This window comes from Sinocyclocheilus anshuiensis, unplaced genomic scaffold (assembly GCF_001515605.1).
Source record: "Sinocyclocheilus anshuiensis isolate Anshui unplaced genomic scaffold, SAMN03320099.WGS_v1.1 scaffold579, whole genome shotgun sequence".
NCBI lineage: Eukaryota > Metazoa > Chordata > Actinopteri > Cypriniformes > Cyprinidae > Sinocyclocheilus > Sinocyclocheilus anshuiensis.
This window is the reverse complement of record NW_015551075.1, coordinates 4,102,447-4,129,201: the sequence shown is the minus strand read 5'-3', so window position 1 is coordinate 4,129,201 and position 26,755 is coordinate 4,102,447. Positions and strand designations below refer to the sequence as shown.

At 36.5% G+C, this 26,755-nt stretch overlaps 1 protein-coding gene across 1 annotated transcript in view; it reads right to left on the bottom strand.

Moving 5' to 3' along the window:
• The window catches only part of LOC107662312 (neuron navigator 2-like), a 129,081-nt gene that overhangs the window by 24,347 nt on the left and 77,979 nt on the right, over nt 1-26,755 (bottom strand). Inside the window, exons 11-17 of the mRNA XM_016452298.1 lie at nt 25,613-25,996; nt 19,823-19,945; nt 7,365-7,494; nt 5,941-6,247; nt 4,088-4,793; nt 2,404-2,820; nt 962-1,027 (exon numbers count right to left, since the gene is read on the bottom strand). Coding sequence (XP_016307784.1) covers nt 962-1,027; nt 2,404-2,820; nt 4,088-4,793; nt 5,941-6,247; nt 7,365-7,494; nt 19,823-19,945; nt 25,613-25,996 — 2,133 coding nt within the window. The remainder of the gene's footprint in view (nt 1-961; nt 1,028-2,403; nt 2,821-4,087; nt 4,794-5,940; nt 6,248-7,364; nt 7,495-19,822; nt 19,946-25,612; nt 25,997-26,755) is intronic.

Genomic DNA, 26,755 nt, shown 5'->3' with positions numbered 1-26,755 from the left:
TATATTGCATTTACCAAAAAAACAAAAAACATTAATGTGAATAATGTGAATAATTATTTAAAATTCATCACTAACTTGCAATACCATGAGTGTAAAAGGAATTACAAATAAAAGTTTGGGTACAAGTTTGAAATGCTCACACACTGCAGACTGCAAAAAATAAAAAATAAATAAAACTGTGGGAAGAACAACAGAAATTTCCAAAAAAAAGCTGCTAATTCACATACAGTACTCCATAATGTGAAACAAACTCTCTACAAAAGTGACAAGTGCCATGCACTCACACCAAAACTGCAACAGAAAACAGTGCTCAAAAATAAAACTGTGGCCACACTGCATATTAAAACATAGAAGCATGTGTGAGAGAAAAAGAGATAGAATAGAAAGAAGGAGAACGTGAGTGCCAGTACAGTAAGCACAGTGAGCAGGATCTGCACATTCCCACAATGCACCTGTACTTGAGTCCCTGCTTGGGAAGCGTGCTTCTATCACTGCAGGAATCACTGAGAGATGGAACATGTAGAGCTTACTCAATCATAAGGGGTTGGTCCAGACAGATAATAAGGTTTAATTTAATTATAATTGCAAGGTGATTATCATTTGATCTGTCCTTTGACTCATCTAGAACTCATAAGAGTCTTGATCTGTGCCGTCACATTAATCATAAAGCCAACAAACCATCATTTTAATCAAAGCTCTGGCTTTGATTGAGGAAAGTTATGGATTTTACCACTAGGTGTTGCTAGAGTAGATTTGTTTTGGTCAATTTTTCCAAAAAAGAAAGACGTTCGCTATCATATAAATGGCCTCAAAACTAAGAGACATGGACTAAAAGCAACAAAACTCCAATTTTGATTGCATGGGGTCTTTAAAACTATAAAATAGCGCAAACACAAGACACAAAGCCATGTCAGTATTAAAAAGCAGCACCGGCGGACCCAAAAGCTATCAGACATTTTACCTGTCTTGATTCCGTGGCAATGTGTTACGGCTGAATTTAGGACTCGCAGAGGGAGAGGAGAGGGGACTTGGGGAAAGTAGAGGGGAGAGGAGAGGGTTGATAGACAAAAAGAGCATTGGAGAAGAGATGAATACAGAATTAGAGACACACAAAGAGGCTTCCACACTGCAGTATCATGTTCTTCAACCTGATAAAGTGTGTTAAGTAAGTTATTCTGAGCACTGTGATAGAATGGTTCAATTTAAATTTGTAAACCTAAAGTTTATCCATCAATCCGGTTTTTCAACAAACACCAACTGACTTCAGTACATGTATAAACTAAATTATAATCAGAATTCTGTTTTGGATTCCGATTCAGAATGCTTCTTCTTGTAGATTACATAATGTAGGTACAAACAGATTTTCTATAGTTTTCCACCTTCTTTTTCTATATTTATCACTGTCTTGAATTATTGCAAAATTCTGGAATGAAATTTAGGGAATTCGCAGCATTTAAATGTGGTTACCGTCAATCCCAAATCTTTGCAATGTGTACTTAGATATTCAGAATAAAAAAAATAAAAAAATTCCATTAAAAAACAAAACAAAACTTGAATTTAAAATTAGAACTATAAATTAAAATATAAACATCAAATAACAGAATCTGAGTTGAAACTGTGTTGAATTGTAAACTAAAACACATTTTCTGAAATAAAAAATAAAGCAAAATAGAAATAATTACATGAAAACTAACCCTTAAAAAATAATGAAAATTAGAAATGCTGCCTTAGCAACTACCTGAAATACATGTTTAAGTACTAACATTTCTAAAACTAAAAATACTTAAAAAGTTAAATAAAATAAATAACAAATAAATAAAAACTTGAAAAAGTTAAATATAAGAGACAAAAGCACATAAAAATACTAAAACTTAGACTAAAATGAAAACCTACAAATAAAAGCTAATTAAAAACATTAATAAATAGTATAAAAATAATACTAAAATAACACTGAATCGAAATTGGTTTCCTGATTTGCGATGTGATTTAATTAAAATGTGTAAACCTAAAATCTTTAGGTGTTTTAAAAAACACCAAATAACTTATGAACTGAATAGCCATTCCAAATGAGAATCTGAATCAAAATCTGAATTCTAGTTTGAGTTTACTGTAGATTCCAATTCAGAATTATGATTATGACTCTGCGGCTATCATGTCTCTTTTGCTATGGCCATCACCATGTGAGTGTGAGTTCAGGAGTGACTCTTGTATTCCATGGACATAGGAAAAATCATTTAGGAGATTCAGTTACCCCAAAGTGAAAATGTTTTTCAGAATCAAGAACTCATTCTAATTCAGAATCAAAATTCAATTCAGATTAGCACTCAAATTCAGAATTATAAATCACAATATTTCAGTGTTAACCCAGACCAGTCTCACAGATAAAAAAGTACAAAGACTCACCTCTCTGACATGCCTGTCTTAGCACTACCCATTCTCATCAGTACTGGGTGAACATCGTCACGGTGATGCCCGCTGCCCACTGACATGTCGATGGACTCGCTGCTGGTGTGCATGCTGCTGACGGAGGGGTAGCCGAGAGCCGAAGAGCTGCTGATGGTGGTGCCCCAAGTCCCAGTGCCTGTTGAGTACACCGAACCAGGGCTCGAAGCTTGTTCGCTGCCCCCTATGATGGCACCACGACCCCCGTACAGAGGACTGCTGCTGCCGCTGCCTGGTATTGTGGAGGGGGAGTCCAAGGGCCCACCGGAGGACTGGGTGTGCCCAAGGGTAGCGTGGGGGTTGGAAATGACGACTGAGTTTTTCATGCTCTCTGCAGTGGTGACCGGGGCTTGTTTAGCAGCCTTACCTCCAAAAAGTCTGAGAGATGAAGAAAGAGAAACAGAGAATATAATAAAACTGAACATTCAGTAAATCAGAAAATAATAGCAAAACAGAGAATGAGAAATCATGAGTAAACATAATATCCAGATTCTTTCATTTCTGAATGGGTGGATTCTCAAGGTAGCGTAAAATGGAAGTAAAATGGAAAGGCATTTTAGTTAACACTAAGAAGCTAGTGTACATATACACTACCGTTCAAAAATGTGAAGTTGGTAAAATGTTTAAAAGTTATTTTGAAAGAAGTCTCTTATGCTCAACAATTTGAACAAAAATACAGTAAAACAGTATTATGAAATATTTTTTGAGTTTAAAATAACCTATTTTTAGAGTTTAAAATAACCTAATTTTCAATTTTATTATAATTTGAAATGTAATTTATTCCAGTGATAAGAAGGTTGAATTTTCAGCAGCCGTTACTCAAATCCTCAAATAATTGTAATATGCTGATATGGTGCTCAAAAAAACTAAAACAAAAAAAACATTTCTTATTACCATTAATGTTGAAAACAGTTGTGCTGCTTAATATTTTTGTGGAAACTATGATCATTTTTATTTCAATTTTTTTTTGTATTCTTTAATGATCAGAAAGTTTAGCACTTATTTTGAATGAAAAAATCTTTTGCAACATTATAAATGTCTTTACTGTCACATTTAATCAATGCTGAATAAATGCATTAATTTCTTTCATAATAAATAAATCTTTCTAAAAAAATTGTGAAAAAAGTGTGATCAAGTATATAACGCAAACATGCAGGACAAGTTAAATACAGAAGTTTTATACAAAGAGTTATGTGTTTTGTTTTGAGCAATATGCATACTAAGTGAGAGTGATGCTTACTAAGTTCTATTTCTCTTTATTTTCAACCTTTAATGTTCACTTTGTCCCTTTTTAACCCCTGAAGCTGAGGAAAAAAAACATGGTTCTATCCTTAAAAATAGTGGAAAAAGATTAAAAGAGCTTTGCTCATCAATAACACGAGCAGCTCAGAGGGAAACGCAAGCCACCCTGGAGAGTCGTGATCCATGACCGTCATAAAGCAGGTTATGTAAACAGCTTCAGAAAGACCCTAATCATGGAGCTGGAGGAGGTTACAAAAACTCATTCCTTCTTTCACATGTTTGGCTGTGTAAGAGGGGCCTGAGAAGATGAATGGAGCTATTAATTGAGGAAGCGTCAATGGAAACTCTGATTTATGAGGGTGAAATTCTGTGTGTGGTATGTTGCCCCCATCCCTTTTTGTACCTTCGCAATGTTGGAGACGAGACCTCACTATACTTGTTTCCCTGTCTCGCTGTCTGTGGAATAGTTGCCGCCCCTCCTCCCGAAACAATCGGATTGGTTCTCAGGTTGTTCATCTCTGAGGCCACGTTCTTCTCTTTGTCCGTCTGATTGGCTTGGATTATGTGCCCGTTGGTTTTAGTGGCAGAATCTTTCGGTTTGCTGGCCGTGACAGCAGTAAGGACAGGTGTTCGGGAACTCAAGCTTGACTCAATGCTGCTAGTGGACGATCGGTTTCCATTGCGGGCCGCAGCTCCGGAACGAGAGGGTCGAGGTAGACTTCGGTACTGCAGTGTTGAACGAGCACTGGGGGACAGGTAGCCATCCTCCTGAGGAGGCAATAAACCATCCACAGCCCCTTTTAACGACCCTCTCCCACCGACCAGAAGGGCGGAGGACTTGGGAATCTTGCCCAGGGTGGCGGAGCCGCTGGTAATGGTGGCGCCGCTTGCTGTCACCAGAGTGATGCTGGAGGTGGTTACCACAGTGGCCGGGCCGTGGACGCCATTGGGCTTCTTGAAACCAAATGTGCTTGTGGGGACTCGGCCTGCGGGTGTTTTCTTGGCTTCGTCTCCGCTGCTTCGACCGGCGTCGGAGGAGGAATGCTGGACGATGTTGGAACTGGGAGACATGCGGCCTTTTTCGGAGACCTTAGCGTCATCTGTTTTATCTATTGGACAAAAGAATGTTTCAGCTGGACAAGTTGATAATGCATAAAACTTGCAGATAAAGTCAACACTGTTTGTAGGATGTCAATGTGTGATTAAATGAAACTAGGCTGCATGACTTGTGGGAAAAATCAAAATGTGATTTTTCTGATAAAAACAAAGCTGGGGCTGCTCAGTCTGGTCATTTTTTAATTGTTTACCCATATGACTATACAACAGCAAAAACAACAACAATAATAATTGTAATAATTTATACATAATTTATTGAATTATAAATAATTTAATTTGAATAATTTTAAATTATTTATTTAAGAAAAAGTATTTTACAGTCCAACAGATAAAAAAGCTATATAATAATAATAATAATAATAATAATTAACAAGTAAAAATATGAAACAAAAAACAAATATTGCAATTGTAAAAAACAGTATTTAAGAAAACAATTTAAAGTACAACTGTAAAATTAAATTGCTAATAATTACAATACTAAAATACAATAACTATATAATATACTATATATAATATAATAAAATTATTTTCAAATGTTAATACATTTTTTAATTTCTAAAATTATGATTTTTTTTTTTCAAACATTAAACCATCAAGCTTTTATTTTGGCAGAACACCATTAAGTCCTTAAAGGGTTAGTTCACCCAAAACTGAATATTAGCCCATAAATTACTCACCCTCAAGTCATCCTAGGTGTATATGACTTTCTTCTTTCAGACGAATCCAGTCGGAGTTATATTAAAAATTGTCTTTGATCTTTCAAGCTGTTTAATGGCAGTCAGCGGGTGTTGCAGTGCATCAGTCCAAAAGAAGTTAAATAAAAATGGGCTTTTTTTATGGGCTAATTTTAATTTTTTTGGGTGAACTAACCCTTTAAAGCTTCTCTTTTGTTGACAACAGCTGGTTTATAAGTGATTTTCATTACACATTTGGGAAGATGGTTGGTGCATAATTTGTTCCCAATTGCATGTTACAAGCGACTCAAAGTCAGGACAGATGAAGGGATCACACTAAGCCAAATTGTGTTTTCATTTTATTTCGATTAATCCTTCTTTTCTGAATTCCGAGCTTAAAAACAAACATCACTGACCAGTTACAGTTGAAATGTTTTCAAAATGCTCTTAGATAGAGAACACTTACCTGTCCCTTGTGTCTTAATCATGCCGGTTGCCGTGGTTACTGTTGTACTTTTCGTCCGCGGTGCGGTCACGCCCACCTGTGCGCTCATGCCCCTCCTCCAGGAGCCCGTCTGAGTGATGGGTGCTGTTTTCCGTCCAGAGCTGCTCTTATCAGACTCCTCCGAAGCATCTGAAGGGTTCCGCCGCCACTTCAGACCTGCTTCCATTTTGATGCCGCAATCCAAACCCCCGTCTGACTTCTTAACTTCATCACTGGACCAAGCAGTGTTGTGTTCGGCTGCTGAATGCTTCTCTGCATCTGTCTGAGGCTACAGAAAACAATACAAACTTGCAAATCAACATTATGAATGTATCAATTTTAGCAAGTACAAATATTCCTTAATTCATAGGAATTAGGCACCAAATTTTAGAATTGCGTTATAGTCATATTAGCAAGTATTCACATATTTTCCACAGTGATGTGATATAGAAATACTACGGATGGATAGATGGATAAACCTTTATTGGTATTTATTGGTATTAAGGTGACTTAGGAATTAGGCTTCAATTTTTATAATTATCAGTTATCAATATATTTTCTTATAATTACCTGTTTAATTCTATACAACCCTCTACATTGCGAGTAAATCACTCGCATATGCGACTAAATCTTACTCTGGGCGACTAAATAATGTCTAACATTAGCCATTGGCTATAGTGCTTAATTATCATAATATCATAATATAATGCTTGATTGGCTGAAGTTAAGAGTGCACATTCAGTTATTTAAGAAGCTGTTCCATTTTACAAAGATAAGCTGAGTGTGTGTGTGTGTGTGTTTACCTACTTAACCATATTTTGGGGACTAATTTGTGCCCAAAAGTGAGCAAAACCTGACTATATCAGTCTGGCGAGTAAACAAAAAAATTTACTAGTCAATGGCGATTATATTGCCAAGGTGTGCGTAGCGGGTTGCTATATCAAAATTAATTAAAAATGAACACCTCAACCATGAAACAACAAATGTGTCACAACTTCCACACATCACAGGGCAGTAGATTTGGTGGTTTTAGAGTTTGCAGGGTTTTTTCACACTAACCAAGCTTACCATATCAATATAATTAGAAATTACAGTCCAGAGGAATGTTTTTCGTGATGTGGCATGTCAATTGCTTTGGCTTAAATATTGACACAAGTACTTACTATTTAGCACTTTATGAGGGTCTCTATCAGGGGAATGTGAGAGTTGGGTTCAAGTAAACAGAAAGTTAGTTAGTAGAACGTCTAAAGTGGAGTATTGGAATAAAGTGTAACCAGAAGCTCCAAATTTCAGGTTTTACACAAAGGTTCATATTGAATCAGAGTGTTCATAAATAAATGCGTAACAGTGTGTGTGTGTGTGTGTGTGTGTGTGTGTTTGTGTGTGCAAATGTGCGCGGGTCATACCTGTCCGTTCAGGCCCTTACGGGACGCAGCGGGGGTGTTGGCGTAAGAGCTTATGGAGGAGCTGGTGTTGATGTCATCAGTATCAATAGCATCACTGATCCCACTGCTGACGGAACTACTGTCATCCCAACTGCAAAAAAAAAAAAAAAAAGTTTAGACATTATCTGAGACTCTGTTTTCAAATATATCAATGGTATGGAACTTGTTATTAAGTTCTAAGTAGAAACATTATATAGAAACACATCTTTGGATTGAAAAAAAAGCATTAGCAGTGATTATTGAGTGATTTTTGACCACATCACAGGTCTATGAAGCCCACACATGATAGGCTTTTAATGCTGTACATTTACTGTACAGTTTTGGATCTGCTCAGGGTCATAGTGGCTAACCAGAGTAACTGATCACTGTGTTAAACACCATCCTCTCGCTCCCGGGTGGCCACCATCATTCAGACCGTACTATGACAACAAAAGAAAACACAAACAAACACACACACCAACTCAAACACACCAGCCACACAACGGTACAAGTGACCTATGTGACCTTTAACCCCCATCTGTCACAGGGGACAGAGAAGACATCTATCTATCTATCTATCTATCTATCTATCTATCTGTCTGTCTGTCTGTCTCTCTCTCTCTGTCTGTCTGTCCATCCATCCTTTTTGTCTATTGATACATTTATCATATATCCGTCTATCTGTCTATCCATTTATCTGTCATTCTATACATGCCCATCCATCCAGATACATTTATCTGTCTGTTGATACATTTATCATTTATGTCTATCCATCTACCTATCCATTTATCCATCTAGCGATCAATGAAGACATCTATCTATCTATCTATCTATCTATCTATCTATCTGTCTGTCTGTCTGTCTCTCTCTCTCTGTCTGTCTGTCCATCCATCCTTTTTGTCTATTGATACATTTATCATATATCCGTCTATCTGTCTATCCATTTATCTGTCATTCTATACATGCCCATCCATCCAGATACATTTATCTGTCTGTTGATACATTTATCATTTATGTCTATCCATCTACCTATCCATTTATCCATCTAGCGATCAATGTCATATATCTATCCATCTATCTATCTATCCATCCATCCATCTAGTATATTAGTCTAAAGAGTACATGAATGTGCTACAACACACTTTCTTTTGCTTTCCTGTTCTCTTAGTTGCACAGATGTTGACTCCTCAGCCTCAGGATTCAGTATAAATGATCATGTAATCTTTCTCTAGTAGAAGAAAAAAATGTAAAGTCTAAGGACAAGGCACTGATTTCTCCATAAATCCCATATAGACTGGCTTTGAGTGTTTAAAAAAATCCATTCAACCACAATCTGCCTGGACTAAGTCTTAACAGATGCCCACACACTATCCTATAAACCTGAAAGGATCGAACTACAAATCTATAACACACTTTGCTTGGCTAAGACACAGACAGAAGGATTTGTAAATCAGGTATTAATAAAAAAAAAAAAAACACACACATTAACATCCACTAACACATTATTTTTCCAAGAAATCTCACACATAATACATTTATAACTCACTCTACCTGACTCGATGTCCGTGACTGCCATGGATACCAGTAACCGGGGTGGGAATAATGAGATCGATTTGGGGGAAAAGATGCCTCATGATCTTAAATGCTCAAAATGTAAACTAAAAAAAGTTCCTTCTCGTTGTATTTATTCCTCACTCCTTCCTTAACTTACACGACAATCCATGTATTCCCTCAAACCTCTGCCTCCTGTCACTCTCTCTCTGTCTGTGTTTCTCTCTGGTAATCTGATCCTTGAGAGTGACGTTTTAACCCTGCAGATCGCTGGAGACATAGACCAAGAAGTCAGAGAAACGCTCACTCACATTCACACACATCGACACACAGACAAACAGAGCTGAGGAGGACAAAGAGAGAGTGATAATGGAGGTCAAAAGACAAAAAACAGCACAGATTTATACAAACACACACTCTTTCTCTCTTTCACACACACATGCACATGCAGGAACCACCCTACTGGGTCTAGGATGCTAATTAGAGATCAGCGCTTTGAGTGTAGCTTGAATGAGGGCTTCTCTCTGGCTCGCTACCCTGCCATTACTGTCTCCAGTGGACCAGCAAGCTAACCAGCCGGCCTTAAACAGCACCTCCGCAATGGCCCACCACAGCCTGTGTTTCACCCTGAGAGCCGAATCCTCCACAAAAACCTGCAGGGGTGACGTCAGTTACTTCAGCACGCACACAGATCTATGACCATTGTCTTTCATTTAAATAGACATAATGGTTATTAAGGAAACTGTATAACTAATAAAGTAGATGTTTCCCCCTGCATTGCATGTTCGTTTATTAAATAATTTAGCCAATTTGATAATGCTTTCAGCTACCAATACGAGTGCGAACACCTTTTCCCATATTTAAATTCATTCTGTAAAAATACACAGATTTCCCCAGAAAATCCTGCATGTTCTGTCTGGGCCTAGTATATAATATCATACATATAATATATTGATCCTCTTGTTCTAAAATATGACTGTATATGTTCATAGTATAAAGTTTTTATATTCTATAGTATAAAGAATTTACAATATATAGAGTATAGAATTTAGTATATATAGATTATAGAATTATTTATTTTATATACTATATATGTAGTATAAAGAATTTATAATGTGAAAATTACAAATATGTAAAATATGTAAAATATTAAAAAAATCAGAAAATATACATACATTATTTTATACATTAAATCTGTCTATTCTATTAAACAGTAGTGTACTGTTAGATATATAAACACAAAACTGACTGTCAAAATAAAAATAATAACTAAAAAATAACTGTAATTAACCTCATAATTTATTTAACTAGTATTTAAAATGAAACCATTTAAATTTAAACACATTATTATGATTATTAGTATCATTATCATTAAGAACATTTTAAACCATTAAATTTGTCCCACCGACTTCCTATTATTTGGAATATACAAGTAACAGAGTATTGTTGCATATTTAAACATAACAATAAAATAAAATAATTGTAATTTATTTCTTAATTTCCAACTAGTTTTTAGAATTAATCAAATAATGTTAAATTTGGTCAATTTTAACTTTATGATTTCATTATTATTATTTAAATATATATATATTTTCAGTCTGTTTTCTTTGAATTTTTCCATTAATCCCCTAGCACCCTTTTAAAGGGGTCATATGATGCGATTTCATTTTTTCCTTTCTCTTTGGAGTGTTACAAGCTCTTGGTGCATAAAGAAGATCTGTAAAGTTGCAAAGACTAAAGTCTCAAATCCAAAGAGATATTCTTTATAAAAGTTAAGAGTCAGCCACACCCCCCTAAAACGGCTCATTCGAACATGCCCCCACATATCTACCTCACTATGTGGGAAGATTTGCATAACGCCGCCCAAATGTTCACGCAAAGAAAGAAGGCGTAACTTTTATTCTCGCTGTAGTATTGTTGTTGCCGCCGCCGCCATGTCCTGCAGACGCTGTGTGTTTCGTTGTGAAAGCGAAACTACTTTGTTTGGTCTTCCAAAAGAGGACGATATCCGCTTCGTCATGCCTAGAGCTGATCTGTGCTGGTCGCTGAGGTAATACATCAACTTAGTGCTGTGGATCGCCTGGCACATTTTATGGAGGACTGTTTCCTGATCCCGGGAGAGTCGACTACAATGACGGCTGTTCTGACTCACAGTCTGTAAGTACGTTGGATAAACACATTTCATTACACCAAATACACAAAATAATGTTCTTTTTAGCAGCATCATATGACCCCTTTAATGTTTTATATCATGTGAAATTATGCATTTTTCAGTCATTCCTCCTTATACATATAAAAACAATATCTGGCAGATCAGGAGACTAGCACAAATGGCTAGCACCAGAAAAAGCAAAAACAAAAACAAAAACAAAACTAATCAAAATAAGGAACATTAGAAATTTATATTCTGTGCTTGCTCAAAATGTGGAGCTAAATCTTGCAGCTTTTAACCACCTCTCAAATCCCCCCTCTCAAAATCTGGTATCAATGCAATAAACCTTAGCACAGGGAAGGCGGGAGTTGGGGTTAAACAAGGTGAGTGTGTGTGTGGAGTAGGTTAACTGGCAGGCTTTTATGAAGACCGTTACGTTCCCAACAGTTTGGGGCATTCCAGACCTTTCCATGCTCAGCTCTGCGGTAGAAGAATGACAAAGCTCTCTCTGACCACAAAACAATGAGAGGTCAACAGGCTTTTTATTCTTTCGTCTGTGGTTACCGTTTTTCCCCTCTCTTACATGCACTATTTAACCAATTTGCTTCATCAAGGTCTCTTTTGCCATCAGACTTTGGTTTAGAGTTGGTTCGATTCAGTTGAAGAAGTCAGTTCAAATGGACAGTCTGTTTGAACTGATTCAGTGACTTGAAAATCTTCCTCTCAAATCTCATTTATGTTCTCCTACACACAAACATGGCACCTCAAGAAGTGTTGTGCCAGGTTTGTCATCAATGGCATTAAACATAATTGGTCTTCATGTCTCATCATTCACATTACACTTGGTACGACATGTCAAAGCTACAGAAGACTTGAAATATAGACTGTGAACTATATTTTTGGTGCTTTTATATCTTTTTTCATTCAATTTCACTGTATGGAAAGGAATGAGTAGGACATCAGAAGACCATAGAAGAGAAAACAAGCTGGAATTGACAAGACGAGTGAGAGGATAAGCTGTAAAAATGAATGTATTTGTGTGAATAAATGTATGTAAATGAATGAATTAAAAAAATGTAAATGTAAAATTATATTTAGATAAAATTAATATTTTTTTATTTAATTTTTTAATGATTTTCTTGCTCTAGCTAACACTACTTCAAGTCCACATAAACACATATGTATTGAATTTAGCACCTAGATTGGACATACAGCCCCATCCCCCCACCACACTCTCTCTCGGTTGTCCATCGAATCCGATGACGACGTCCACGCCTTTATCGGTGAGATCTTTGATGGCTAAACAGTCCTATCCTGGACCCACACACTCGATTACAGGTGGGGTATATGTATGTAATGGTAGTAGTAATGGCAGTGGTGGCAGCCATGGCTGTATTTCTCCTGGCTCGCTTCTGCTGTCTTCTGATTGTCCTCTCCATCTCCAGCGTATGAACCCCATCTCTACACAGCTTTTGCCAGATGGTACGGTCAGCAGCAACATCCTCCAGGTCCTCGGGTCTGATCTTACACTTCTTCAAGATGTTCTTCATCTGATCCTTATATCGCTTCTTCGGCCCCCCAGCTGAACGTCGACCATGATGTAGCTGGCCGTATAGCACTCTGCGGGGCAGTCGACATGGGGGCATCCTTATCACGTGCCCCAACCACTGCAGCTGGCGCTGGGTGATCATGGCCTCAATACTTCTACAGTTGGTCTTTTTAAGTATTTCAGTGTGAGGCACACGATCACGCCAGGTAACTCCCAGAATGCGCTGAAGGCAGCTTATATGGAAGTGCTCTAGGGACCTGATGTGACGGCTGTAGGTTACCCAAGCTTCACAGCTATAGAGCAGGGTAGTGACACAGACCGCTTAGTATACAGCGACCTTTGTGGAGGGATGAAGATTCTTGTTATGAGATTTTTATTGGCAAAAGACTGGATTTCATATGCCTTTTCAGTCCACCATTCATTCTGCATGGCCCGTATTTCCCTTTGCACTTTCCCCCGGATTGCCTGCAAATGCTGTCTGGTCTTGGTGGATGAAGGGTTTTCTAAAGTTGCCCGGTGTGCTATGTGCATATCCTTAAGCAAGTTGTGGATGGTGTCTGAGTTATCGTCAAACCAATCTTGGTGGTTCCTGCTCTTATAACCGATGGATTGGGCTGCTGCATCGTAGAGCACAGAGCTGATATAGGTCCACTGTTGTTCCATGGTGTTTTCTGAGCTCAGACAAGGTTCCGACTCCCTTAGTTTCTCATCTAGGAGACGCCGAAACTCATTTCTTGCTTCTGTGTTTCCCAAACGGTTACAATTTAGCTTCTTTTTGTTGGGCTTTTGCAGCCGCAGGGGGGGGGCGCACTTTCATATGGAGCTTGGCCACAATCATACGATGGGCTGTCCAGCACTCTGCACCTCTCATGGCGTGAGTGATGAGAACATCCTTGATGTCACTACACCTCACAATGATAAAATCAATCATGTGCCAGTGTTTAGAGCGAGGGTGCATCCACGAGCTCTTATACTTTGCCTTCTGCTGGAAGATGGTATTGGTTATGGTAAGGTTATGCTCAGAGCAAAGAGTCAATAATCTCATGCCATTTGTACGCACACACACGCACACACACGCACACACACGCACACACACGCACACACACACACGCACACACACGCACACAAGCATCCACAGAGTCTCTCATCTGCCCGACTTTCCTTAGCAACAGAGCTTTCATCAGCAACAGAGCTTTCATCATGGTCTGAAAGAATCGCGTATGTGAGATGGCCAGCGTTTCTCTGTCTCTGGTCATAAGGTCTACCTGCTTTAAATGCTTAAACATGATCATCATGCTGATCCAGTTACCTGTAATGTGTGTGTGTAATCACACTTAAAATGTGCAGACTCTGAGGGTTTAAGGCATATTAACACAGCGACATGCACACATGAAACACTACTGCGATGAAGATCCCATAACTGGAGTTTATATTACGCTGTATCAATTTACACTGAGAAGAGCAGAGGCCGATCCATCTGTTAAATCTATCTCATGCAATCTCTACATCAGCATATATGTAGATAAAATGGTGACGTCTTCTCTGTATTTTACAACCAGCTCTATTTCTTTTTACTATTTCTAAAAATAACCAATAACAAGCAAACAAACAAATATTCAGTTTGAGTATTAAATAAAAGTCTAAAGTCCACCTACCCGACACTCACCACTTTCACTTCACCACTCTGCAAATTCTAAACTGTAAAATTCCAGATTCCCGCTTTTCCAGGGTATGTCCTCATTCTGATCACCAAAGGTTTTCTGAGGCTCTGGGAATCTCGACAGATGTGGGCTGGTAGAGAGGAATCTCTCTTTTTCAGGGCCATAAGAGAAAATGTTTTCATGCAAGTAGAAGCTTATCATTAAAAAAATGTCCTCTAATAAATACACTAGAGTTCAAAAGTTTGGGGTCAGTATGATTTTTAAATGTTTTTCAAAGAAGATCTTTTTAATGTTTTTGAAAGCAAAGAGGCATTGATTTGATCAGAAGACAGTATCAATATTAAGAAATATTACAACATTCTAAAAAATATTCTATTTTAATTTACTTAAATATTATTTTATTTTATCATTGTTTTCTATTACAATATCTTTTTAAAATGTAGTTTTTTCATTACTTCAGTCTTCAGTGTCACACGATCCTTCAGAAATCCTTCCAATCTGCTGATTTGATGCTCAATAAATGATTATTATTGTTGAAAACAGTTGCTTAATATTTTATGTGGAAAAAGTGTAGAATCTTTGATAAAAAGAAAGTTCAAAAGAAAAACATTTATTTAAATAGAAATATTTTGTAACAATGTAAAAGTCTCACTTTCACTTTTGATCAATTTAATGCATCCTTGCTGAGCCCAAACTTATATGTACTTCTTAATACAAAAAAGGGCCGAAAATGTAAACTATAAGTAAGTTTTACATTCTTATAAACACTAATCTTTACAAACTATGCATTGTTTATGTACACTAGCAAATAACTGAATATATTCAGGGGTGCACATACGTTTTTTAGCCTGGTTCTCATAAGAGAACCTGGAGATTTGATTTGGTCCTCACACTGCACATAGTGTGACCCATTAAATATAACTATAAAAAAATTAATAAATAATAATGATACTATTATTGCACTTTACTTAGTTATTTTTTTAAATAAAATAATAAACAAAATATTAAAGTGTGATAATACTATTATATTTTAAAGTAAAAGGGAGCATTAAATACAAATACAATTATTTTATAGTAAACTTAAAAATAAAATGCTAATATTCCCTTCATTTTTTTTATATATGAATTTATCATTTTCAAGTTTAAAATCAGCAGGCTTTTATTTTGGTGGGTTGCCAGCAAGTTAGTATATGTGCTTCTGGGTTTAGCGCTGCCGATTGAAGAGCGTCCGTGAATGAAATGTCACAGTTTTGCACTGTGCTTTGAAAACGGCAGCGGGTAGCCTAGATTTAAGCTTTCAATTTGAATAGAAATCCTATACAGTACAGTACTTTGTCGATCTAAAATGGTAATTGTGCATTAACAGCTGTCATCCATGTCGGTACACAAATGCGCTGTCAGAACTTATTTATACAGCACATTTTTTTATTTTGGTCGCACATGCGGACCACGTATGTGCACCCCTGAATATATTCTTTATGCTAAAAATCTACAAAGTGTATCTACAAAGTGTATCTAAAAAAAAATAATAATAAATTCTTACGACAAAAAAAAAAAGTTCTAGACTTTATAAAAGTACATACTTCCATTTTTATATTATTCTAAAATGGGAAAAACTGTAATTATGTGTGTCCAAACTTCCAACTGGAGTTATTGTTTTAAGACTCTTTTCTCAGCATATCACCAATATATTAGAGGCCCCACGAATACGGAGTCTTTATAGTCGAAAACAGTCCATGACACCCACATACAGATGAGAGAGATGGGAGGCCCTTACTCCCAGGTGTCTCACAGCTGCACAGGTGTGCTGCAGACAGATCAGACTGATGGCTGGAGGGAAGAAGGGTCTGCACAAACAAAGGGAAGAAGGATCCTACAACATTGCACAAGACGATCACAAGCACACAGATCCCTATCAGTGATCCACTGCACCTGCTCAGGAAAATGCAAGCCGCCTTTGCCTCTTTATACCAACTCTCTCTGTCCTATGCTTCAGTCTTCTCACAGCCTGAGAAGTGTGCACTACAGTTCACACCCGGCTGAGGGTCTTTGGCTGGTCACTGCTGTTTGCCTGTCCGGGGTCATTTGAAGTGCTCTGACCTTAAACCTCTTACACTCAAACATGTGGTGGAGAACACGGCTGTGTCGTTCCCAGGGCCTCTCTAATGCTATCTCTCTCCCTTTTATCTACACTCCTGCCAGAAGAAGTGTTATTTAAAGCAGGGCACCCCAGGGACTTCTGAAATGTTTTTCCCTCATTAGGACACTAGAAGACAACATAATGATTCATGGTTAATTATATGAGCTGTAAATAATATCATCTCATCTTAAAGAGTATCATGTGGTATAAGTGTCTCTTCCAAGAATCCAACAAACAAAAGAAAAAATGACTCGTCTGATTAACTGATGTCATTATTTATCAACTCCATATGAAGCCATATACTGGAAAACAGGTTTTTACTCACTCTGGGGTACCAACCTAAATATGCTAGTATTATTTCTATACTATTATAGCATTTATTAATGTTTTGAATTAGCTTTTATTTTTGCATTTTGAGTTTTCATTTTAATTTATGTTTTAGTAATTTTATTACGAGTTTCTGTCCTTTTTATAATATATATTTTTTAATTCTACACTCTAAAAAATGCTGGGTTAAATACAACCCAGCATTGGGTAAAATATGGACAAACCCAGCGATTGGGTTGTTTTGACCCAGCAGTTGGGTTAAATGTTTAACCCAACCTACTGGATAGTAACCCAAATGCTGGGTCAAAACAACCCAATCGCTGGGTTTGTCCATATTTTACCCAACGCTGGGTTGCATTTAACCCAGCATTTTTTTAGAGTGTATATAACTAATTATTTTTTGTTTCAGTTTTGGTTTTAGTACTTAAACTTATTTTATTTCAGTTAGTTGCCAAGGCAAGTTTTTTTTTTTTTCTTTCTTTTTTTTTACGTTTTTTTCATCGAATATTTATATTTTATTTTATTTCAGCTTTATTTCAATAACCAAAAATTATTTTTAATGGTTTTAGTTAACTATAAAAAGAGATAGTTCACCCAAAAATGAAAATCCTGTCATCATTTACTTTTTGGTGCAATAAATCTTGATTAGCATTACAAGTGGAAAAAATACATAAAGTGCTATGAATGTGCAGAAAATGACACTTTTAAATACTCTGAGTCAAGTCAAAATGGACCCTGATTGCTTTAACATCCAAAACATTTGTGCCATATCAAAGCTGTCTTTCCAATATTATAGACTGGGAAAAATAGGAACTTCTGATATTGCATTCATAAAAAAGCTCATGTGATTAAACAGTCTGCTCTGCACTGAGCAAAGGAAGCAAACGCACTAATGTGGTGTGTGGTAAAAGGGTGCAGAACAAAAAGGGGAAGATAACAGATAGATCTGGCTGAAAGAGAGAAACAAAAAGAGAGAAAGAGTAATGTATGAGTTTCAGGGCAGCAGAGACAGTGGTAGATGTTTAGAGGCTGGAGGTTAACCACAACATCCTCAGCACATTGGAGGGGAATTGGAGGGAACCGTCCAAAATAGAGGGAGGCTTTTTATGGTGCATGAAACACCCATATTATATAATTTCATCTCATCACTGCGCTGTTCATTTCCTCTGATGTGCGGAGTCTGAGGGGGACAGGGAGAAAATGAGGAGACAGGACTATAAAGAGACGGGAAAGATGAGGAATTCCCCCATGTGCTCGTCCTGTGGTCAAATCCTAACATGACACACTTTAGTCAGGGTGAAGGGTGCATATATTTGTATGTACAGGGGGTACATTTCTAAGTAACCATTCCCAGCATACCCCTGAATACTGAATTATAAACACTGGCGACAGTAATATAGGGTAAAATGGTCAAATGCAATTATATGAAAGATAATAGGTGATTGTCTCAAGACAGTCTTGATCGTATTCAAAACCATCTGTTTTTAACAGATCCATGCAAAAGGTCCAACACAGAGACAAGCTCTTTTGTTCTGGTGCAGAGAAGGGAATTTAAATCAGATGTGATGGACTCTTTTCACATGTGTTTTGTCTATAAGAATGAGACAATATGTCATGTGTCAAATGGCAAAATTGAGGATTACTAAATTACACACCCTGACTACAAGTACTACTATAAAAAAAAGTTAAAAAGTATAAATATGAAATATTCTATATAAAATTATGAAAAATAAACAGTGACCAATTAGTGATTAAATAATATTTAATAGATTAAATAGAAAAATACTGATTTTGATATATATATATATATATATATATATGAATATATGAAGTATATTTTCAGATTTAGATTAATTTAGAATTTAGTTTTACAAACAACATTCAACAGAAATAAAATAAATAAATAAATAATAATATTTAAAACTAGGGAGCCTTGATTTAATACTGATTTTTTTAGAAATTTCCGGACAAAAAAAGGCTGTTCAAAACTTGCTGGCACGATGCACTATAGGTGGTTGCCAGGGTGTTGCTAAGCAGTTGTTATGGTGTTTTGAGAAACTCTTTCTATTAACAATAATAATCATTTACGACTTATTGAAGCAATGGTTTTCATTTGCTAATCTGCGTTCAATTAAATTCTGCACATGACTTAGCAGCAGCATGTAAATATATTTATAATAATGTAAATATGTGATATTATTTGGGCAGTAGCCAAATGATAGAAACTACCAACACTGGATGAGCAATACTCCATAGAAGAATGAAAAATCTAGTCTATAAAACACACACAGACAGCATTAGACCACTATTATGAAGACCACTTGATATGATTTAATCTAGACTTTAAAAACTATCCATATATGAAATATAGGAAGCATTAAAACACACAATCTTCCAATATTTTCCCCAATCTAAATCTTACTTTCCCCTCTGGCTGAAGGACTAAATATGGTGATGTAATATATGAATGAGTGGCATCTCATCCAGCTCACGCACACATCTGACTCTCTGCCAGCTAAATGACTCAAATACATATAAATACACATGCTAATTAAACATTATAGTTTAAGAGGGGCAGTCATAGCCACTCTGCAGGGTTACACCCACAACCTACAACCTAGATCTGCAACAGAGAGGGTTGTGGTGACAAGCCATCATTTCAGTTGCTTACTTTCTTTTGAAAGCTAGTGGAGTGTGCAAACTCAACTCAATAGAAGACCTATTTTATTCTTTTCTTTTCTGTAATGGAGCGTGCCATCACCAACCAGAGCCACCTCCATACAAGATTTCCCCCAATTAAGTTAATATAGACCTACAGCAGCCTACAAAACCAATGCAGCTGTGATGATAGGGCTGTATTCTGACAAAACAGTTAAACGTGATCAGCTACAGAAGCTGATTTTATTATTATACTTTTTTAATAATAAAACTACACTCTACGGCATTGCACAGTTAAAGGAACGACAATGACTTTTCAATGCAGGAGTGACTCTACATTTTATGCATGTAGAAAATGCCATTTGATCATGATCAGAGTGATGAGAAAGATGTTTTAGGTACCTGTCGGCGTCTCCCTGGCCGGTGGAGGCATTACGCTGCAGACTTTCCCGTACCATTGCCATTCCATCCGGCATCCGGTTCAATCGCCGCGTATACAGACTCAACCCCCCATCCGTCATGTACCTGAGAAAACACACACAAACAGAGATCCAACAGTACTCATTCAATTAAAATTGTTATATGAAATGTGGACATAAAGAACATTCAAAAGCAATGAAAGTGTTCACAGATACTGTACAAAATAACCATTGACTAATGAAAACCACAGGCTTTGAGGTCTCACAGATTTTGCAATGAATGAATAAATAAATACTAGTCATTAACTCAAAACAAACAATATAATATAATATAATATAATATAATATAATATAATGATAGATAATAAAATTATCTAGATGTCTCTGACATATTAATTGTTAAATAAATAAATTAACTGCTAATAAATAAATAAATACTACAGTCATTAATCCAAAACAAATGACTAAATGAAAATATATAATATAATATAATATAATATAATATAATATAATATAATAAAACTCAGCTGGAAAAAAAATCAGCTGCAGAACTAGTAATGAACATCTCAGTCAAAACTAAACTGAACAGTCTTTCGACTAATAGAGCCTCCATGACATCCAACCCTCCACTGGTTTAAATCAGGCAACAGGAAGTAAGTGTGTGTGTGTGTGTGTGTGTGTGTAGCATGAGGTTAGTGGGGTCAATAATTCACGCTCACTCCAAAAAAAAAGGAAGATGATCCATCATGTTTTCAGACAAGAATTCACATTAATCATGTATGAAAATTGCACATACATGGACAAATGATTGCCCATATAAACATGTACACATAATATTCTTGAACAGGTAATAAAAAGCATCCAACAATGTGTAACAACCATCACACACCATCAGCTAACTGCAGCTGTCCAATAATACCAGATGTGTACACGCAGTTTTCACTCAAGCAACATCACTAATTTCTTTATCCATTCATTCATTCACACACTTCTATAAGGTTTAGGTGGGTGAAAGGGTTACTTGGAGAAAAACAAAGCCTCACATAACTAAAACTAAATCGGATACTCTTCTAAATATTTGCCCTGTCAATAGATTCCCCGCTGCTCATAGTCTCTCACTCTGCTCCAGTTCCCACTGGACACTGGAATAAAATCCCCCCATACACTGAAGGTAAGACAGTTGTGCGTCTGTTAGTGTGTGGTTGTGAGTCGGTACAGTGCCTCTTTGTGTAAAATACTGTCACATCATATTGAGAATGAGCTGCTGGAATATTGTGGCTTTATAGCCTGCCAAAAACCTCCAGACAGCCAGCGGTGCAACAACATCTCTGCTTAGACCACCTCCACATACTCCAACTCTACATTTCCCTCCATATTTCCGAGATTATGGGTGAATCTCACAATATACAATATAATATAATGTAATATAATATAGTAAATGCATAAATGTCATGAACATAATGCAAATAAAACTTTACTTTTTTAACATTTATTTTATGTATTTATTTTTTTTTATTTTGGGGTGAAATATGACCCAGACACATTTTCATAACATTTGCACTTTTATACCAGCATATTTACAATCCAACTTCAAGCATTAACAAATACCATCACTGTTTTTTTTCTTGAATTTTGATTTAGAACAACTACAGTTTTGTACTGCTAAGAAAACCTGGATTGCACTAAAACAGAAACAGACCTAAACCTCCAAACCTAGATATAATATCTATAACTTTTACAATCTCTAAAAGCATTAATGGTCACTTGGTAACAATAATTCAAGTTCACAACAATGACTGACATACCTTTCAGTGTTACAAATCCATCAGATGTTCAATTTGCCAAAACACAGGTGAGATCCTGTGAGAGATACACGCTTTCTGATGTGTTTGTTTGCATTAGCGTGTGAGGTTATGAATGTTTTGGATGAGTTGTCTCCAGTGCTGGAGTATATTCTACGTCTCTACACTTCTGTGTGTGAGTGGCTGAAGTTTATGCCGGTATGCTGGACTGTTTGGTGAAGAGGGAGGAGGCTAAACCAACCACCCCAAAACACACATACACACTCACATAAACACAACCCCCACCCCATGAACAGACCGGCCAAGAGAGCCTGGAGGGGTTTTGGGAAAAGGGCAGCACATCAGGAGAAGAAAGAGGGGGATGAGAAAGCGAGGGAACAGGAAAGAAAGTTAAGAGGAGAGTTAAGACTAAATTGACGAGTCAAAGTTTGAGTCTGACATTTGAAAAGTAAAAGGGCTGATTATTTTTAAAGGAAGAATGGCTGTACATGAAGTCATTTATTTTTATATTATACATTTATGACTATATTTATTTCTTTATATATTTATATTTTATTATAAATAGATAATGAAAAAAGATGGATTATAGAATGTATTATAATTTTCATGAAAAATTATAATAAGAATTTATTATAATTTTCATGATTATATAATTTTCATGAAAAAAAACAAAAAATGTATATGAAAATAAATTCTTGCTGTTCCAGGACAGGTAAAATAATTCGATAAATTACATTGTATTACATTATATTATATATGAATATATTATATTACATTATGAAACATTAAAGTCAAGAACTTGAATTCGAATTCAAATTCAAATTCGAAAAATGACTATGAAAAAATCTCTATGATCCCAAATCTATGCTAAAGATAATTCATTTTCTTTTTTTCTTGTGAAATGTTGATGAAATAAAGGAATAAAAAGTATTTCAATCAATAAAAATCTTTAAAAAAATAAAATGGATAAAATTCAAATGCAAAACACCAGCCTATATAAAATATATAATGTTTTGAGACAATCTTCTAATTGGTTATCATGCATTTTGAGATAATGAATTTACACTTTAAAACTACTGAATGTGTGTTTCTGTGTAAACAAGACCTGGTGATATAAAGTATTCATGATCTGACAGCTACTGTATAATCTGTGTTTGGAGAGGAACATCAACGTCTTAGCATGCGTTTTCTGACCTACTAAAGCAAAACCATTTGTGAACAAACACCAATACAGCTGCACAAAGACCAAACAAACTAAAGGCTTTAAATGCCCTCAGCTTATGCAAGACTAGGCCTATATGTTATTAACAAACTTTAACCAGTGACAAGATTCCATCTTATTTCAGATGATTATTTGCTTTACAGAAATCTCAGTAGCCTCACAGATGCTCTAACCACAATGTCTGTTTTACCTAAAGAGCATATTCAGTTCAGCACGATACATATGATGTAATGTGACAAACCTGTCTCTCCATTATCAAAGTGCTGTCATGAATAGAGGAAGGAGATCATATTAGCTCAACCTGTATGTGTTCATATATAGAGCAGCCTGGGGTGAACGTCTACAGCGAGTCTTTTAACCCGTCAGTCCTGATTGCACTGTGAAAACAACCACTTTGGGGCCTGGGAAATCAGATCCAACACCAGCATCATGAGAGCCTCTTTCCGTGAGGGATCTGGTTCAAACATGTTAGTGCACTTCAAGATCTATATAGCCCTGCAATACCAATCTCACTTCCATGCTCATGACATCATCAATTGTGTTGGAGATCCTCTAGTTTAAGAGACATTTATCAAAGCACACTCACTGGGAATCCCTTTTTTTCCCAGTGTCAGAGTTAAGGACTTCACTTTCAAAATGTCACAATTACAATAGCACCCATAAGACAGGCGAAACAGCGAATTTGACAGGATTTTGACGGACGTCAGGCTTATGGCCAGGTGTAATTGCAGCCTGTCACCTGGCCTGTTCTCTGTAATCTGGTAATGTTAGAAGCACCAGAATGGTTTGTAGTGTTCAAGCCACACAGGAAGACTGTGATTGTGGGGAAATAACACAAGAGGTTTAAATTGCACATTATCACAGCCAAGGTATGCAGAGAGCTTGTTTCAGCATGAAGGGGGCGTCAAATCTGTGTTTCATTGCCCCTTCAATCTGTACACTCAGTACAAGAAAGAGCTCATGCACTAAAACCGCTTTTATTACTGCCTGAAGGGCCAGAGCTGCAAGGTGACAGTATTCATTGATTTAATGTGTTCACCTGCGTCATAAGACGTCATAGGTGTATCTGAAATGCAATTGGATTCAAATCTACCCGTGAGAATTGACTCAGTAAATCAGGACAACGCTGATTCACACTGACGCAACCATAAAAACACACAAAGACCTACATCCTTCTCTAGTGTCTATCCTGAGCTTTGAAGTAAAGGCAACAGAGAGGAAAAGGTATAAATCCGTTTCAGAGTTTAAAGGGATAGTTCACTCAAAAATGAAATTTTTTGATGAATATGGGTAACCAAACAGTTCTATAGTATGGGGAAAAAAAATAAAAAATAATAATAATAATAAAAACAAATACTATGGAAGTCGATGGCTACCAGCAACTGTTTGGTTACCAACATTCTTCAAACTATCTTCTTTTGTATTCAACAGAAGAAAGAAATTCATAAAGGTTTGGAGCAACTTGAGGGAGATATAAGCATTTTCATTTTTGGGTGAACCATCCCTTTAAGAGCACAAAAAAAATGTGTCCCTTTAAAAGGCAAACATCTACTATTATATGATGATATGTTAGCAAAATACAGTACCATACAAAAGTTTGAGTTTAATACACTTTTTTAAAGAAATTGATTATTTTATTCAGGAAGGATGCATCAAATTGATTAAAAGACATTCATAATGTTACAAAAAAAAATTGTATTTCAAACGAATGCTGTTCTTTTGAATTGCACAACATTGGTAATAAAAATAAATGTTTCTTAAGCATCAAATCAGCATATTAGAATTTCTGAAGGATCATGTGACCCTGAAGACCGGAGTAATGAAAAATTCAGGTTTGCCATCACAAGAATAAATTACATTTTAAAATATATTAAAATAGAAAGCATTTTTAAATTCTAATAATATTTCACAATATTGTGTTTACTTAAATGTTAAATGTTTTTACTGTTTTTTTTTCTTCAAATAAATACAGCCTTGGTGATTATAAAAGACTTGTTTAAAAAATCTTATGACCCCAAACTTTTAAATGGTATATCCTCTTCTGAATTTGTGCATTTACCAAAACAAAGCCTAAATGTAGAAATTGGTTAACTCTGCCCAATACATTTAATGAGGTAAAAAACAACAACTACAAAAAAAAAAAAACACTGTCCTTACAAAGGTTAAAAAAGCCCCTGGATATCAATTCCAGGAGGCAAATATTGCCCCTAAATGGAAAAGTTCATTTCTGGCCCTGGTAGTCATGCATTGATTTGTAATAATATGAAAATGCATTAGACCTAAGAAAAGAACGTGAATTCATATTTAGGGAATCATACCACCCTCTAGTGGCAACACTGCAATAAAACCAGACTACAAATATCCACTTTGAGAAGTTCTCGAGTCTTCACAGAAAGCATGATTCAGTTCATAAAATTCATGCCATATGGTAATGTACAAATTTATGAACATGACAACACTAATTACAGTAAACTCAACTGACCTTTAATAGAAATATATTTACACCAAATCTGCTCCCTTTAGGCCATTTTTTTACACAATTTACACAATAATTGTTTAATAATAATGCTTTTCTAGGACCAACAAAGAATTACCACTTGTGTAAATTACCATGTGCACCTTTAAACTGCCTTTTAATTTTCCTTTCATCTCCACTAAACTACATTCAGACAACACCCATAATTATCAGCCATTGAAAAACACCATTAGTCATCTGTCTTAACCAGTGGCAACCATCTTCCACACTTACCCGCTGGTCAGCTCATCAGTGCGTGCGTTCTTAGCCAGCACGTCTCCATCACTCATGTAGCCGCTCATTTCCAGCCCCACACCTGCCAGCTCCAGATCCTCCGCCCTGTCTCCCAGCTCCAGACCACAGAGGGCGCTGCCGCGTGCTGCCAGCTGCTTCCGTAGAGGAGCCTGATACAGATACCGGCCTTGGCCGGACGCCACACCTCCGCTGCGGGACTGATAGCCGTTACCAACTGAGGGAGCATCTCCTGCTTGTAGACGGGGGCTGGACTGGCCCATGCGACTGGCCCAGGACAGCGGCGTGGGTCGAGATGCCATGCTGAGGATGCTGCGACTGCTCATTTCAGTAGTAACACCACCATCAAAAGTGGTCTCCAGTGTACTGAGATTTTGAGAAATCAAATTCATATGACATTTTAAAACTAAAATGTACCATTGTATCAAAAGTTATACCATGGTACATATCTATAGTTTCTGCAAAAATACCATGGTATTAGTTATTTTTATTACTAAAGTTATACCAACATTTGTAGGCTGTTGTAGTATAGTTAATTCCAGGAAACTACAGTTACCATGGTATTTTTCACCAAACAGTATTCAATTACAATATTTACTTAACTTATAATATGAGGAAAGATTTTATACATAGTGCTGAGGAATTGTAACCAATAGCCTGACACCGTAGGGGAACTAAAATGTCTCACTGCTCTTATTTTGGCCAAAAATGGACTTATGAAGCAGTTTACAATTACTTCATGATTCCATCATAGCAATGCAGTCTGCGTCAATTAGATGAATAATCAAAAAAGAGGAACAAAGAAGGTTTTAAGAATAGAGATGGAAAGAGCATGGTGGAGCCAGTGGACAGACTCTATTCATTTAGTCATTTACAGTAAAAAGAGTCAAGCTGAGGAAGGAGTGGCTACTTGTTACTGTCTCAAAAGATAAAATACTATGAGAAAAAAGTGTCCTTTTAAGGCAGCCTGTCTTTGCCAGTTTGATTGGGGTGGAGGTTTAGGAGAATAATATGTCTATATAATAATATATCTACCTCACTATGTGGAAATATTTGCATAATGCCGCCCAAATGTGCACGCAAAGAAAGAAGGCGTGGTTTCAGTAACCGCAGTTAGTGTTGAAG